The following is a 15,000-nucleotide window of genomic DNA, read 5'->3' as shown; positions in this document are numbered from 1 at the left end:
TTTTCATAGAAATATAGCGTTAAATATTTCCAGTTCTAACTCGCTTAGTATAGGTAAAATTTTGCTAAAAGTTATTCTATATGAGGAATTCTTAACCTTTTTTGAGTCACGGACCCGATTGAGATTCTGTTGAAAATTATGGACCTCTTTTCTAGAGAAACTGAAATTAACATAACATTTCACATGACATTGCATGTAATGAATGTTCTTTATTTATTGAAAATTCATTGTTTTAAATAGTATATGACATGCACAAATTATAGGCAAAGTAAACAGTCCTAAAAAATGAAATACAATCATCTTGTGTAAATCAAACGAGACAAAAACTTAAATTTTGCTTAAAAGATCAATTCAGTGAGAAGGTTGCTGTTGTTTGACTTGGATTAGATGAAATTATGGAGTGGTGTTTGGCAATGTAACACGCATGTCATCGGTGACCTTCAATCGATTTTGGTTCTTCATTTTGATAGAAACAAGTGCTGAAAAGAATGACTCACAAAGTTATGTAGGAGCAAACGGAATCAGAACACACATACCTCGCTTTACCAGACGAAGGTAAGCTTGTGTTAATGCACACCAGAATTTTCCAAGGCTCTTCGTGTTGAACTCATGTCGTAACATTTCCTTTGTTCTGAGTCACTGATGTTATCTTTGGTAGGGACCTCATCACTGATGCAGTCTATGTCAGCAAGAAAATAGTTCCAAATTTATTTGTCAATGTTAAGGTCACCTGACCAGAAGTAACTTTGAAATATTTCTGCAGAGTAACCAGATGTCTGCAGAGTTGTTCCTGCAGAGAAATTAACAAGGCTCTGGCACTCTTATTTTCATGCTGTGTAAGCACTGGTCATAATATTGATAAGTTTGCATAGTTGCCTGCCTCCTACCTCATCTTCCACATGGGCGGCTTGGCCTGAAAGGCTTGGGGTCTTTAAGAAACATCCATAATGGTAACTTAAGTTCCTTGAATTGCAGTCTCATCATTTATAAGGCCAAAAATATCTGCCAAGTATGACAAGCCAGGGATGAATTCTTTACTATCACACTGGTCCGAGAGTAGGCTTTCTTTTTCTCTCAAAAATAGTGAAACTTGTACAAGTTCAATGAAACGCTTCAAGATTTGTCCTCTGGAAATCCAGTGAACTTCTATATGTTAAAGAAGAACATTATATTGTGATCCTATATCATGTCAAAACCTCATGAAAACAAGAAGGTTCTCGGCCTTGGCTCTGATGAAGTTCAGGACTTGCATGCCAGTTGAGATTTCTTTCAAAATTCCGGTCACAGTCTTTGACACCAATGCATGCCGATAAAAAAAGGAATGGGTCCCGTTGACCTGAGGAGCTTCTTTCTGCATTAAAGCAGCAAAACCAGATGTGTTGCCAAGCATTGCAGGTGCCCCGTCTGTTCATAGAGTACCAAGGTTTTCTTTTTCCGATCAAAGTTTTACTTAACAAAGAAACTATTCTCTAGTTCTAAAATGTTGAAGGCCTTTGTAGTTTCCCAATGGAGTTCGTAAAATAGGAATTTCTCTATGATAGCGATAATATGCATATAACAGCCAAACAAAAACAGGAACTGGCTGCACTTGAAGATATCAGTAGGGAATTTAAAAGTTAATTTATCATTTGCCCTTCATGGCCCCCTGGGCGCCCATCCATGGACCCCTAAGGGGTTCATGGACCCCTGATTAAGAACTCCTTATCTAGATAAATGTAATAATGATACCCTTATATGATTTGTACACACACACGAACACATAAGCGCATAAACACACAGACACACAGACACACACACGCACACATACACACACACACACACACACACACACATATATATATATATATATATATATACTGTATATATATATGTGTGTGTATGTGTGTATGTATGTGTGTGTACGTATGTTGATTTGTAGTAATTTTACGTAATATTATTCGGGATTTGAAAAGAGAACATATTGTTTCCTTTAGAATTTCATCAAATGTATATTTGCATCTGTAAAATTACTATAACCTCAGCAAGAGCTTATTTCTGGAGCTATTTAGACGATAGTAATTGTGCGGAAAATCGCACACGTGGACTGGCTCCCTGAACAAAGCCATCCTAGCTTTGAAACGAGCCTTTGTCGAGGCACTTAAGACCAAAGTGACAAAACTTGTAAGAATGCCTAGGACCCATTTGCAGTCTAAATGTGACGTTTTCATGCTTGGAATACTCATTCCTAAACGGAATGTTGCTCTAGGAAGCATGAAAAAATTTAAGTTTTTTTGGTGTTGTATGATCACATTAAAGATTTAATACTATCCGCAAACATTTTTATCACTTGAGTGAGCATGATTTAATTTTCTTTTGTTTTTTAATTTGTTAATTCCTTTGATAGAGTCAATGATCTCGTTTAAGAAGGCAAACATTTAGTTATGCGTAGATGATGGTGTGACAGAAATAGGTCCCTTCCTTCAATGTCGAGGATTTTTTATAATATCAATTAATTCCTTCCCTAATTGCAGGGTGAAGGTGCCATTTCTATTTTTACTCAGAGGTACAATTAACAAACAAAAAGTTGCATGTATACAAGTATTGTGGTGGCCCATGTGGTAACTTCCCTGAACGTCAGACTATGGTTCGACTCCCGCTCAAGCACGTTAGTTTCTTTGCTTGCTGCAACCTTACACTCCTTGTAAGCTAAATAACGGGGTTTGGTGGAGCCCATAGGTCTATCTGCATAGTCACCAGCAGCCATTGCCTGGCCCTCCTTGGTCCTAGCTTGGGCGGAGAGGTTGGCTTGGGAGCTGTTCATATGTATATATGGTCAGTCTCTCGGATATTTTCCTGCTCGATAGGGCACAGTCACTTTCCCTTGCCTCTGCCATGCATGAGCGGCCTTAAAACCTTTAAACCCTCGAACGTTTGGGAAGAGAAAGAATATCTTTGAAGTATAAGCCATTGCGACAGTTCAATTTTAACCTATTTGGATTAGTTGTTATTAGAATTTGGAAGTATCAAGTAAAGGTTTGCTAAGAGAAAAAAATCCTTCTGGTTTCATGAGTACTTGTTTCATTATCAACTTGAATGTCGAGGAAAATTATTATTATTGTTTTTTCTAAATAAAATCATTGAGTTAATTCTTAATCTTTCAGGTATCGTGGATCAGACAAAGAGACCTACACATCCTCACAGTTGGAATCTTCACTTATACTAGTGATGATAGATTTAAGGTAATGTATATTTATATTTTTTTTTGTGTGTGTGTTGGGGGGGGGGGGGGGCAATTAGCTAGAGTTACTAGGTTTATAGATCAACGGATAGACTGATGAGTATAATGAGAGATATTGTACAAGGTGGCTCAATGTTAGGAACCTGTATTGTAACGGTATATGTAACGCGTGTTACATGATTCATAAAGCTATGTGACATACCATGTAGTCATATGTTTTAACAGCTTAAGAAAAAAAAAAGTATACGGTGAAGTTACTGAAAAGGGTAAAGCCCAGTCAAATACATAGTTTTGGTTAAAAAATGGCTCTAAGTAGAAGACTCATGGAATGTCTAACTATTACAAAACTAAGTGGCCTACACTTTTCAAGTGGGATTATAGGAATAATTGTGGTAATTGATAGATTTTCGGAGTAAAGTATAATTCCACGGGAAATGAAAGCACAAAGATCTACAATCAAATCATGAAATATTCATATTATTAAGCTAAAAAGATAAGGTCACGGAATCTGAAAAAAGAATGGCATCAACGAAAAATCATGTAGAGAAAATTATTCCACATCCCTTCATACCACAAAGGGATTGTGGATGAGATCTAATTTATGAGTCACCCACACTACTCAAGTGAAAGGCATTTTAGCAGCGACATCTATTATTGGTGAGAGATTTTATTTTAATTAATTCTTAAATGGAGGTTTTACTCAACATTGTATTCGCCCAAGTGGTTGAGATAAATCTAGTTTAGGTCAGTGGACAAGTGGCATAATGGATCAAAGAACTACAATAGTACGATTAACGCGAAGGAACTATCATGATTAGGTTAACATTATATCAAGATCTAGAAAGTGGCAATGATATATATATATATATATATATATATATACATGTATATATATATATATATATATATATATATATATATATATATACATACATATATATATATATATATATATATATATATATACATATATATATATATATATATATATATATATATATATGTTTCTATCTATCTATATCTCTCTCTCTCTATATATATATATATATATATATATATATATATATATATCTATATAGATATAAAGAAACACAGGAAATATATATATATATATATATATCTATATATATATATATATATACATATATATATATATATATATATATATATATATACATATACATATATAGGCCTATATATATATATATATATATATATATATATATATATATGCATATATATATATATATATATATATATATATATATATATATATATATATATATATATATATATATATATATATATAAATATGTAGCCTCAAGCTTTCGCCAAAGGTTACTGTGTCGTTTTTAAGTAAACAATTTTGAAGATTATTGCCTTGACTTTTTCATTTATAGAATATTTGACAAAACCCCAAAACGAAATAGAAATTTGGGGAATAGAAGTAACAAAATTATATTTTGTGATAAATAAGGATAGGCAAACGAGAAGTATACTAGAATTATGTATTAGCATTTGCTTGGACAACCAAAAAGTATAATAGCATGATGTTATTGTTTTTGCCTGGAATATATAAAATTGTTGCAAAATTACCACTGCTGACAAATGGGCAGCTGAAAGAATAGATCGATATGAATTAAATAAAGAGGAGTTGTTTAAGAAGGACGTTTTGTATTTGGTAATACTGCGCAGGAAATGTTAATGATTATAGAATATAGGAGTTAAATATCCTCTTTTATAATAGCAAAGATGACGACGATGGTTATGAAGTGTACAGTGATAATTAGTCCGGCATGACATGAGTTTATATATTTAGCGGTTCCTTCTTTTCCAAAAGTTCAAATTCAAAAATCGCTTGTCTTGATTTCACGAGATGGGAAGCTTTTACTTGAATACTTTTTTCTTTGTGCATAATAATGTAAGTTTTAACTTATTATAGTTTATATTCAGTTATACTTAACAGATCAATATAACTATTTTTTTACTTATCAGAATTGAAAAAAAAAATACTTATTCTGTTGTATAAAACTTTGGACTGAGAATTGTCTTCGATAGAGGTAAAGAATGAAAACATCCCGAAAAAGCAATTTGCAAAAGTTGAAATATTTTTTCTATTTAGAAAAGCTTGATTGATGGTATTGATAGCACGAACATTCTGAACATCATTACCATTCAATTAAATTATCTACATTCCGAGCTAAGTACCTCAACCTAGCTTTGCATTCCTGAACCAGAAATTCTTGATTATATCTGTAATTCTCAGGTGTTCCATCCACACGAGACCGAAGACTATTACCTGGACATCAGCAGTGTCACATTCCGCGACTCTGGCATCTACGAGTGCCAAGTTTCTACGAGTCCGAAGGTGTCACTTCCCATCTACCTGACTGTTCTTGGTAAGTCTCTGAATATACGAATATAGCAAAAAGAGTAGTTTAGACAGATATTGAAATCTGGCCAAATGCATATATAATGATCTATATCCACTGAGATAAGTTTAATATGGCTACACATTTCCATGTTCCTCAATCATATTAATAATAGTTATAACACAATAGGAGACATGAATAAGTACAGATACATATCTATTAAACGTAATGCTATTGTATCGACCAAATAACAAAACTGCACCTTAGTATGCATCTACATTGAAACCTTTGCAATAATAAGACACAAACTAACTTAGCCATTCAAACTCAAAACCAACAGTTGTCTATAAACGCTTTGTGCAGGTATTCAAGAAGCGGACATACCTGGTCCGGACGAAGTGTTTATCCAACACGGCTCCACAATCAGCCTGCAGTGCGAGGTGCAGGCAGGCGTCGAGGCAGTGGGCCCTGTCCATTGGTTAAAAGGAGCCGATACTCTTAATTACAGCTCTCCAAGAGGCGGCATTAGCATGGAGGTAATATCAAGTTATATATTCTGTAATATGTTTTCTACTTAACGTTATCTCCCCAATCCTTCGTAAACTATTTCATTCGTTGAGCAACATATCCCTACATGCCTAAAAGGAAGGATCAGATTTCAGATTTTTGTTTCCTCTATCTATGCTCTCTTTTTGACATTAAAAATAAGATAATTAATCTCTCTCTCTCTCTCTCTCTCTCTCTCTCTCTCATACACACACAAACACACACACATATATATATATATATATATTATATATATATATATATATATGTGTGTGTGTGTGTGTATAAGTATATATATATATATATATAAACATGAGCGTGTAAGTATATATATATATATATATACATGAGCGTGTAAGTATATATATATATATATATACATATATATACATATATATATGTATATATATATATATATATATATATATATATATATATATATATATATATGTATATATATATATATATATATATATATATATATATATATATATTCGAGTAGAACCCTAAAAAATGTACAAGATGACCGCTAGGCTTTACCATGTCAATTCATGTAGTCTCTCTTGGATATCATTTCGTCATTACGATGTAGATTGTTAATCTTATTTCAAAATATTTTTTTTTATTATTATTTAACAGATTATTAACTATTGATTGCTGATGCCCGATACGATTATTAAAATGACCTTACCACTTTGGCATATTGATTTATATATTTCTCCTAGACATCTTATTAATTCCTAATTCAATATCTCAGAGAATATCTGTATGCAGTCATATTTAGTTATTGCAGCCTTTTCCTAAAACTATCTAAAATCATCAAGTTTTGCAAGAAAATTAGAAGAGTTAAATTTTACATATAGTGGGGCATTAACTAGTTTTTTTTTTTTTTTTCTCCCATAAAAAACTATCACTTCCCGTTGTCTTTTCTTTTAATGACTTTTTTTTTTCATCTTTAACTCATCGAGTTTTAATCCCTTTTCCGGAATTAAGAGCATAGCAAATTGCAAATGTAAACTCGCATCTCTTTGTATATGTTTATCTCATTACAATTTATATATTTTTACCCCATATCTCTAAGCCCCCGAGGGAAATCTCCCCTCCACCCATGCAGGGGCCATTGCAATATCCCTGGAATTACATTACATTCAGTTTTTATTTTTTAATGGAATATGGAAATTGCTTTTAAAGTCATCGAAAGATGAGTCTCTTTCAGTTTTCTTCATCTTATTTGCTTGGATCTTATGTCTAATACGCTTCTCTTTATATGATTCAGAGATACAGACAAGCTATGTCAAATATGTTATATCGATTTCCATGTGCATTTCATTTTTGTTACATGGTTTTCCTAATAATTTACTTATACAAATATCAGAGAGAGAGAGAGAGAGAGAGGAGAGAGAGAGAGAGAGATTTGAGCATTACTTTAGGTATATGGTTTACTCACGTAGTCATCAGTTCAAGAGAAATGATATCCTAAAGTAGAGCAATCTGATTTTTTTTTTACCTCCGCCAAAGAGTGACGTTAACATAAAAAGAAAAACATTCGATTTGCATATGATCTATGCTGCTCATCCTGATCTAGAATCCAGATCTGGATCATCACCAAAATTTATTGGAGTCATCCCTGCTTAATGATCTATCTGTGGTGAAAATTTCGCCGAAATCCTTAGATTTCTTTTGGCCTTCTTTGAATTGGCTGAAAATAAAAATTTGGATTTAGGATCCAGATCCAAATCTAGGTAATCTGCAAAGCATCCGTCAATTTGTTTTTTCGTAATCTTTGAAATTGTGACCATGAAAATTCAGATCTAGAACTTGATCCGGATATGGATCATCTCCAAAATTTAATGGGCTCTTCCATGACAATAAATCTAGCTGTGATGAATATTTCGTCAAAATCCGTTGAGTAGTTTTGACGTCATCCTATCCACAGACAATTAAGTAAATAAATAAATAAACCGAGTAGAAGATACAACCATGACATCTTTTTCCATCGATCTTCTCTAACAGATAAGATCTTGTGAAAACCTAATGTTTAGATATACCTGGGACCAATCTTCACGTGATATTAGTCATGTCTCACAATATATCTATTGAACCTTAGCAAATACTCGTGTAATGAAACAAGTTAATTATAATGAAAGAGAGAGAGAGAGAGAGAGAGAGAGAGAGAGAGAGAGAGAGAGAGAGAGAGGTTGCATTTTTCGTCTAAATTCTAAAATATTTTCCGCTTATAATAAAGTAAGAGCTATTGCTGTTACACATATTTATTTTATTAATATTACTACCCAACAGGATAGAAGTAATAATGCTACACAAGAGTTATTCATTTCTCGTTTTGCAAAAGCTTACTACTGCAAGCGTTTTCATGTACAAGGTTCTCCATGAGGGTAGGGGCTGACCTACAGCATTGACATGTACTCGAAGTAAGGGGCCCGTTTATTGTTCTTATTTCCTGCAGGAATGAAAGAACTAAGATGATCAAACATTGCCGTTCGGGATTTCGAGCCAATGGTTGTTTTAAAGGGGTTCCTATTTTAACTTTAATAGGATTCGTGTAAATAAATATGAAAAGTGTTCTGAATGTCTTATTTGTTAAGATTAAAATTATATTACTATAGTATTGCCTAGAAAGTTTTCTTTGGTTTGAAATATATAAATAGAAGAGAAATTAAAATTATTTTACCTTACAAAACATTTAAATACTGAAATCGAAAATGGAAGAAATCCATCTTAAGAAAGCTAAATGAGCTTACTTAAAGATCAAAACCTTCCACTTTCCTAAATAGGGAGATAATAGGGTTAAAGGAAACGCCAACCTTTACCCTCAAAAGAGTAAGATATTCCCTCTACGATGGCTCCCGCGCAAATCCCCTTCTAATTACACATAAAAGGAGAGGGAGATTTCCAAATAGACTCAGATTTCTCCAATTGGTTTGAAACGCACATCAGAGGACACCAACCAAGGACATTACAAAGCGAAATTAGGAAACTTTAGCTGTCGGTCCTTTTCATTCACGTGTACCACGTAGTATCACACAATCATTAATTGCATCCAGTGTTTTATCAGAATGTAATTTTCTAACGTTGAAAGTGTTTATATCAGATATTCATAGATGCCTTCGATTTGATTTGGATATCATTCGTTAATCTTAGATACCATAGTTTAAAAGAATATATATATATATATATATATATATATATAGTTTAAAAGAATATATATATATATATATATATATATAGTTTAAAAGAATATATATATATATATATATATATCTATATATATATATATATATATATATAGTTTAAAAGAATATATATATATATATATATATATATGTGTGTGTGTGTGTGTGTGGGTGTGTAACGGATTTTTAGCAAAGCGAAAGATCTACTTTTGGGTGAGATAGTCATGTCGTCCTGATGGAAGTTCCTTCAGGGTAGCTTCCTTGGGTATATTTGACTACGGTGATATTCCTAGAGAATTTTACCTTAAGGTATCCAGAATTCTAACTTCTGGAGCAAATATCCCTAAGTAAATCTAAATTGGATATGGCATAATATCAGAAGACGTATTCTTGACACGCCACATAGCTATCTTCACCCTGAACAGAGTTAACACTTCGAGGGGTCAAAATGGCCAGGAAACGAAAAGCGAGAATTAAAGGAGAGCCGTTATTAAGGTACCTCTCCTATCCCGTTTCGTGTGTGTACATAATGCCGCCGACAGCGCTATCTCTATTCCTTGTAGCGATACACGAGGTGCTACAGATACTGTATTATAGGGAGGGGTCCTATAGCCCTTTTTCATTAAAAGGAAGGGCGGGTCCATCAGGACGACATGGCTATCTCACCCAAAAATAGATCTTTCGCTTCCATCAAAATCCGTTTTTTGGGCTCAGGCCATGTCGTCCTGATGGAAGTTTACCAGAGCATTACTGTATCTGTAGATTCTCAAATCATGCCATACCCTCAAGAAAGTATTTCCTGGTCAACTTAGACCTAGAGACCTATGATGTTAAGGTCGTACATCATTTCATCTAATCATAAACCATGTTAGTGCTTCCTGCCCCCTACAGGGAAGAGTCATACTAGACTCTGGAAAAAGTCTCGAAGAGTAAATATTACCTATGGATGACTAACAGACAAGCCTGTATAGTGGTCTCACCCTATATGATATAAAGCCAAGTTTATATAGGAACCACCCATGTCATTATGAAATACCAACATGTCCCCCGGAATGTCTATTCTTATCAGTGGATTGGACAAAGGTTTGTATCCGTTTAGGAACAATATTGCATATCCACCACCATCCCTTTAGGTTACACAATCTTTCCTTCCTGAGGAAAGAATAAACCAAGAATGTTTGCTTGTAGTAAGGAACAATGTTAATGACCCTTCAAGTTAAAATTATCCATAGTTTTAAGTGTAATGCTAAGTACATTTCCAATAAAATGACGTGGGTGAATAAGACGCAAAGTTTAATAACAACTAGTTTATTGACAATCAATAAAATATCGGTCAATCGACATTTATAAGAATTATAAAATGTAGATGAACAAACAATTAAGCATAAAGAAAATAGTAAGACAGAAACTATTGTTTCATCTGAAAAGGGAACATATATGCACCACTTTTGAAATCAAAATATCAATACTGTAGTTACAGTCTGTATTACTGTTCAATTACGCTAGTGTAACAAATGCTTGGCACATGTGTCCGTATTATGCTTGGTTCACCTTTATCTATGGAACAGTTTATAAGGACGCCTTAGTGGCCTATCACTTAGTCTGTAGAAACAGTATGTGACTACACACCCATCCGTAAATTAATCGTCACAATTAATTTCACTGTTCCTCGGAGATTTAAATAGCAGGTCTAAGGACACTACCTGCTGCTACCACAGACCTCTTAAGTTCCTCCACTTGCTTCGCGTAGTGTCTAAAGAATACCCTGGATGACTTCCAGCCAGTGTATGAGCGAAGATGTTAAAAATCCATATTGTTAAAGAAATTTATGGAGGAGGCCGCTTTTCTTGGATCATGACCTGCGTGTGTACTGTCTGGATCCACCCTGTGAATAAAATAGGTGATTTTCGCCCTTAGTAGCTTCAGAGATAAATTTGAGCCTGAGGTTTCTCCCCTAAACAGCTGTCCTGCCCTAAAGTCTGAAGTTCTACGAAGATAGACCTTTAGGCACTCCACTGGACATAGAGATGCATCTTCCTTCAGAGGGCAGATTCTCCGGGGACCCCACCTACTGGTGGGTAGCTCGTTCATGGCGAGAAACGTAGGATCCGGAAAAAGGTTCAGATCTCCCCCATCTAAGAACTGAACATGACCTTCCTCTCTCGAGAGGGCTAATATTTCACTAATTCAGGCCCACGAAGCAAGTGCAAACAGAAATATAACTTTTAGGGTCAAATCCTTTAAAGCACATTCCTCATAATTCATCATTGAAGCGAAATGAAGTACTTTATCCAGAGACCATGAAATGGGTTTCGGAGATGCTGATGGTCTGAGCCTAGCTCAGGCCTTCAGAATTTTTTTAAGAATATCATTTGAGAGGACGACAAGGAAGGCATATAGAATAGGTCTTGTCAAGGCAGACTTACACGTCGATATTGTGTTGGCTGCTTAACCTTGTTCATGAAGGTGGATGAAGAACGATAAACAAAAATCTGCCGTGATATTTTGTGGTTTCTTCGCCTTGACAAATGACACCCACTTCTTCCATGATGACTCATATTGTCTTCTTGTAGATTTGGACTGATATTCTTCTAAGAAGTCTATACTGTCTCTTGATATCCCGAATCTTTTTCTCACAGCTAGGGAGAGAAAATCATGCGATGTAGGCTCTGGGTTTTCTGTGATGAAGCGAGAACAGTCAACTTCCATACTCGCTGAGTCAAAATCGGATCCGGTAGCGGCAGAAACATCAGTCGTAGTTCTAATGCCAGAGGGAACCAAACGCTGTTCGGCCACTTGTGAGCCACTATTGCCCCTCTCTCCTTGAAGGATCTCAGTTTGTCGAGGACCTTCAAAGGAAGGTTGGGTGGAGGGAACAGGTAAATCCTGGACCATCTGTTCCAGTCGAGGGACATAGCGTCCTCTGCTTCCGCTAGAGGGTCCGTGTACGGGGACACATAACGTTGTAACTTCTTGTTGTCGTTCGTTGCAAAGAGGTCTATCTGCAGTTCCAGGACTTGACTCGAGATGGAAGAGAACGATCTTGCGTCTAGGGACCATTCTGACTCTATCGGTGTGAACCTGGATAGAGCGTCCGCCGTCACGTTGCGTAACCCTTGAAGGTGAACTGCTTATAGGTGCCATCTCTTCTTTTCTGCTAGCCGAAGAAAATGGCCAACATCACAGGGTTATTTTGAGGTGACCTCGATCCTTGTTGATTCAAGCATCTCGCTATCACCTCACTGTCTAGGATCAATCTTATGTGGGCCGAGTGGCGAGGAGATACTTTCTTCCGTGTAAGAAGTACTGCCATGGCTTCCAGAAAGTTGATATGAAACTTCTTGAACAGGCTGGACCAAGCTCCTTAGACTTTCTTCCGGTGAGAATGACCTCCCCATCCCTCCTTTGAAGCGTCTGTATGAATTGTAATGGAAGGGGGAGGTGGCTGAAGAAGTACCGATTCTGGCTTTGGACCATGGCTTGAGAAGCGTTCGCAAACGAGATGGTAGTGGTCTCATCAGATCTCTTAGCGCATTTGATGCATATTTTCTCCAAACCAAACTCCGGTTGCATCCTTTAGCTGTGCTCTTAGCACAGGATCAGTTACTGAGGCAAGCTGTTCATGTCTTGATATCCGTTTGGATTCTAGAAGTCTCTTGACAGATCCTGCTATTTCTTTCCTCTAATTCACAGGTATGGAAAGTTGTTGTGACTGTAAGTTCCAGTGGATTCCCAACAACTCAAACTTTTGAGATGGAGAAAGTCGAGACTTTTGATGTTGATCTTGAATCCTATATTTTCCAGGAACTGAATCGCCTTCTTATAGGCTTGCAAGTATTTTGTCCTGGATGCTGCCCACACCAGGCAGTCATCCAGGTAGGCCACTACTTGGAATCCCTTTAGGCGTAATTGATGGACAGCTGCGTTCGCAAGCTTCATGAAAATCCTAGGGGCTATGTTGAGCCTGAGTAACAAGGCTCTGAAGGCATAAAGTCTTCTTTGTAGTTTGAACCCTAGGTAGGAGGAGAGGTGACGATTTATTGGAACAAGCCAATAAGCGTTTGACAAGTTTATAGAGATGGTGTATGCCTGTTTAAGCAGTAGGGTCCTTATGTGTTGAAGCGTCAGCATCCTGAACTTGTAGTTCACTATGAACTTGTTGAGTGGAGACAAGTCCAGAATGACTCTGAGTTTTTCTGAGTCTTTCTTTGGAACACTAAACAACCTTCCTTGGAACTTGATAGACTTTACCTTTCGGCTTACTCTTTTCTCCAAGAGCTCTCGGACATATTCTTCCAGAACGGGGGTCGAGTATTGGAAGATTTGTGGGAACGGAGGTGGAGTGCTCTACCAGCTCCAACCCAGTCCATTCTTGATTAGGCTGTGGGCCCAGGGATCGAAGGTCTAGCGATTCCGAAATATATGAAGTCTCCCTCCTACCGGAAGCATCTCACTTCTGTTGTTGTGGACCTGAAGCCTTGCCTCCTTGACCGCATCCTCCTTTGAATCCCCTTCCTCTTGAGGGACTTCTAGAGGAACCTCTGGCTGCTCCTCTAGCTCTTGGACGAAAGGTCGTTGTCTGCCTTTCGAACGCTGGGTTAAACGCAGGCGACTGAGTCATCACTGCTTGAGGTACCAACTGGTATGTGGTTGGAGGGTGTGCCACCAACTGAGGCACCGCAGTCACTGGAAGTTGTTGCTGCTGCTGTCTGTAGGGCTTATCTGGCCGAGAGGATAGCCTAGGCTTCTTTGTCTTCCTCTTAGGTTGGGGATCCTCATCCGGGAAGACTTTCTCTTAAGAGTTAAGCCCTACTTCTGGAGACGGTTCCTATTCTCCGTGGCAGCCTTATCCACTACCTCTTTGACCACTTCATTAGGGAAGAGGTCTTTACCCCATATACAAGAGGAAATCAGTTTCTTAGGTTCATGCATCACTGCAGCCGAGGCGAACATGAACTCTCTACAAGTTCTCCTAGCTTTGATGGAACTATAGAGATCCTTATTTACTGTGGCCAGATGGATTTTGGCCACTAACATGAACATGTCCTGGTTCTTGGGGTTGCTTGCCATCGTCTCCAGAGTTGTCTGTAAGGACATCAATGCTGCAAGTCTCTCTTTTGTCTCTTGCTCCCTGGGCAAGAAAAAATCAGACAGCTTTGGAAGCTCCTCACCAAACTGACGTCCGGCAATATGGGCCTCAAACTTCCCAACTGAGAAGGTCAGGTGAACGTCCTTCCAGTCCTTCTGGTCCATGGGCAAGGTCAGGGACAACAGCTTACACTCCTCCAAAGAGGGGCATGGTTTCCCTACATCCACCGCCTTTAAAGCAGCCTTATATCCTTTTTCCATATAGGGAAAGGCTCTGGTAGGAGAAGCCATAAAGGAGGGATACTTCTCACTCAAAGCTGGTATCTTTGAGTTTGTGAAGACCTTCTCTTTCACAGAGCTCATTAGTAAGGCCTGTGCCTTACTATGGTCAAAGACTATGACCTCTTTCGGCTCCGTCTCCTCCTTTGAGGCTGGCTCCTTCTTAAACCGGACATAGCAGTCCGGGTAAGACTCCTTGTTGGGCAAGAATTCCACCTCTTCAAAGGGAATTGAATTCATCTTCTCTGATAAGACAATCTTCCCAGTTGTCATAGGCATGTGTTCGGCATACCTCCAAGGATTGGCA

The 15,000-nt window shown here is 36.9% G+C and overlaps 1 protein-coding gene across 1 annotated transcript in view; it reads left to right on the top strand.

Moving 5' to 3' along the window:
- The window catches only part of LOC137642087 (hemicentin-1-like), a 99,753-nt gene that overhangs the window by 47,284 nt on the left and 37,469 nt on the right, over positions 1-15,000 (top strand). The window contains exons 3-5 of the mRNA XM_068374640.1: positions 3,141-3,218; positions 5,484-5,616; positions 5,953-6,125. Of these exons, the coding sequence (XP_068230741.1) occupies positions 3,141-3,218; positions 5,484-5,616; positions 5,953-6,125 (384 nt within the window). The remainder of the gene's footprint in view (positions 1-3,140; positions 3,219-5,483; positions 5,617-5,952; positions 6,126-15,000) is intronic.

This window comes from Palaemon carinicauda, chromosome 6 (assembly GCF_036898095.1).
Source record: "Palaemon carinicauda isolate YSFRI2023 chromosome 6, ASM3689809v2, whole genome shotgun sequence".
Lineage (NCBI taxonomy): Eukaryota > Metazoa > Arthropoda > Malacostraca > Decapoda > Palaemonidae > Palaemon > Palaemon carinicauda.
Note: the sequence above shows the minus strand (reverse complement) of the source record. Positions and strands in the feature narration are given on the sequence as shown.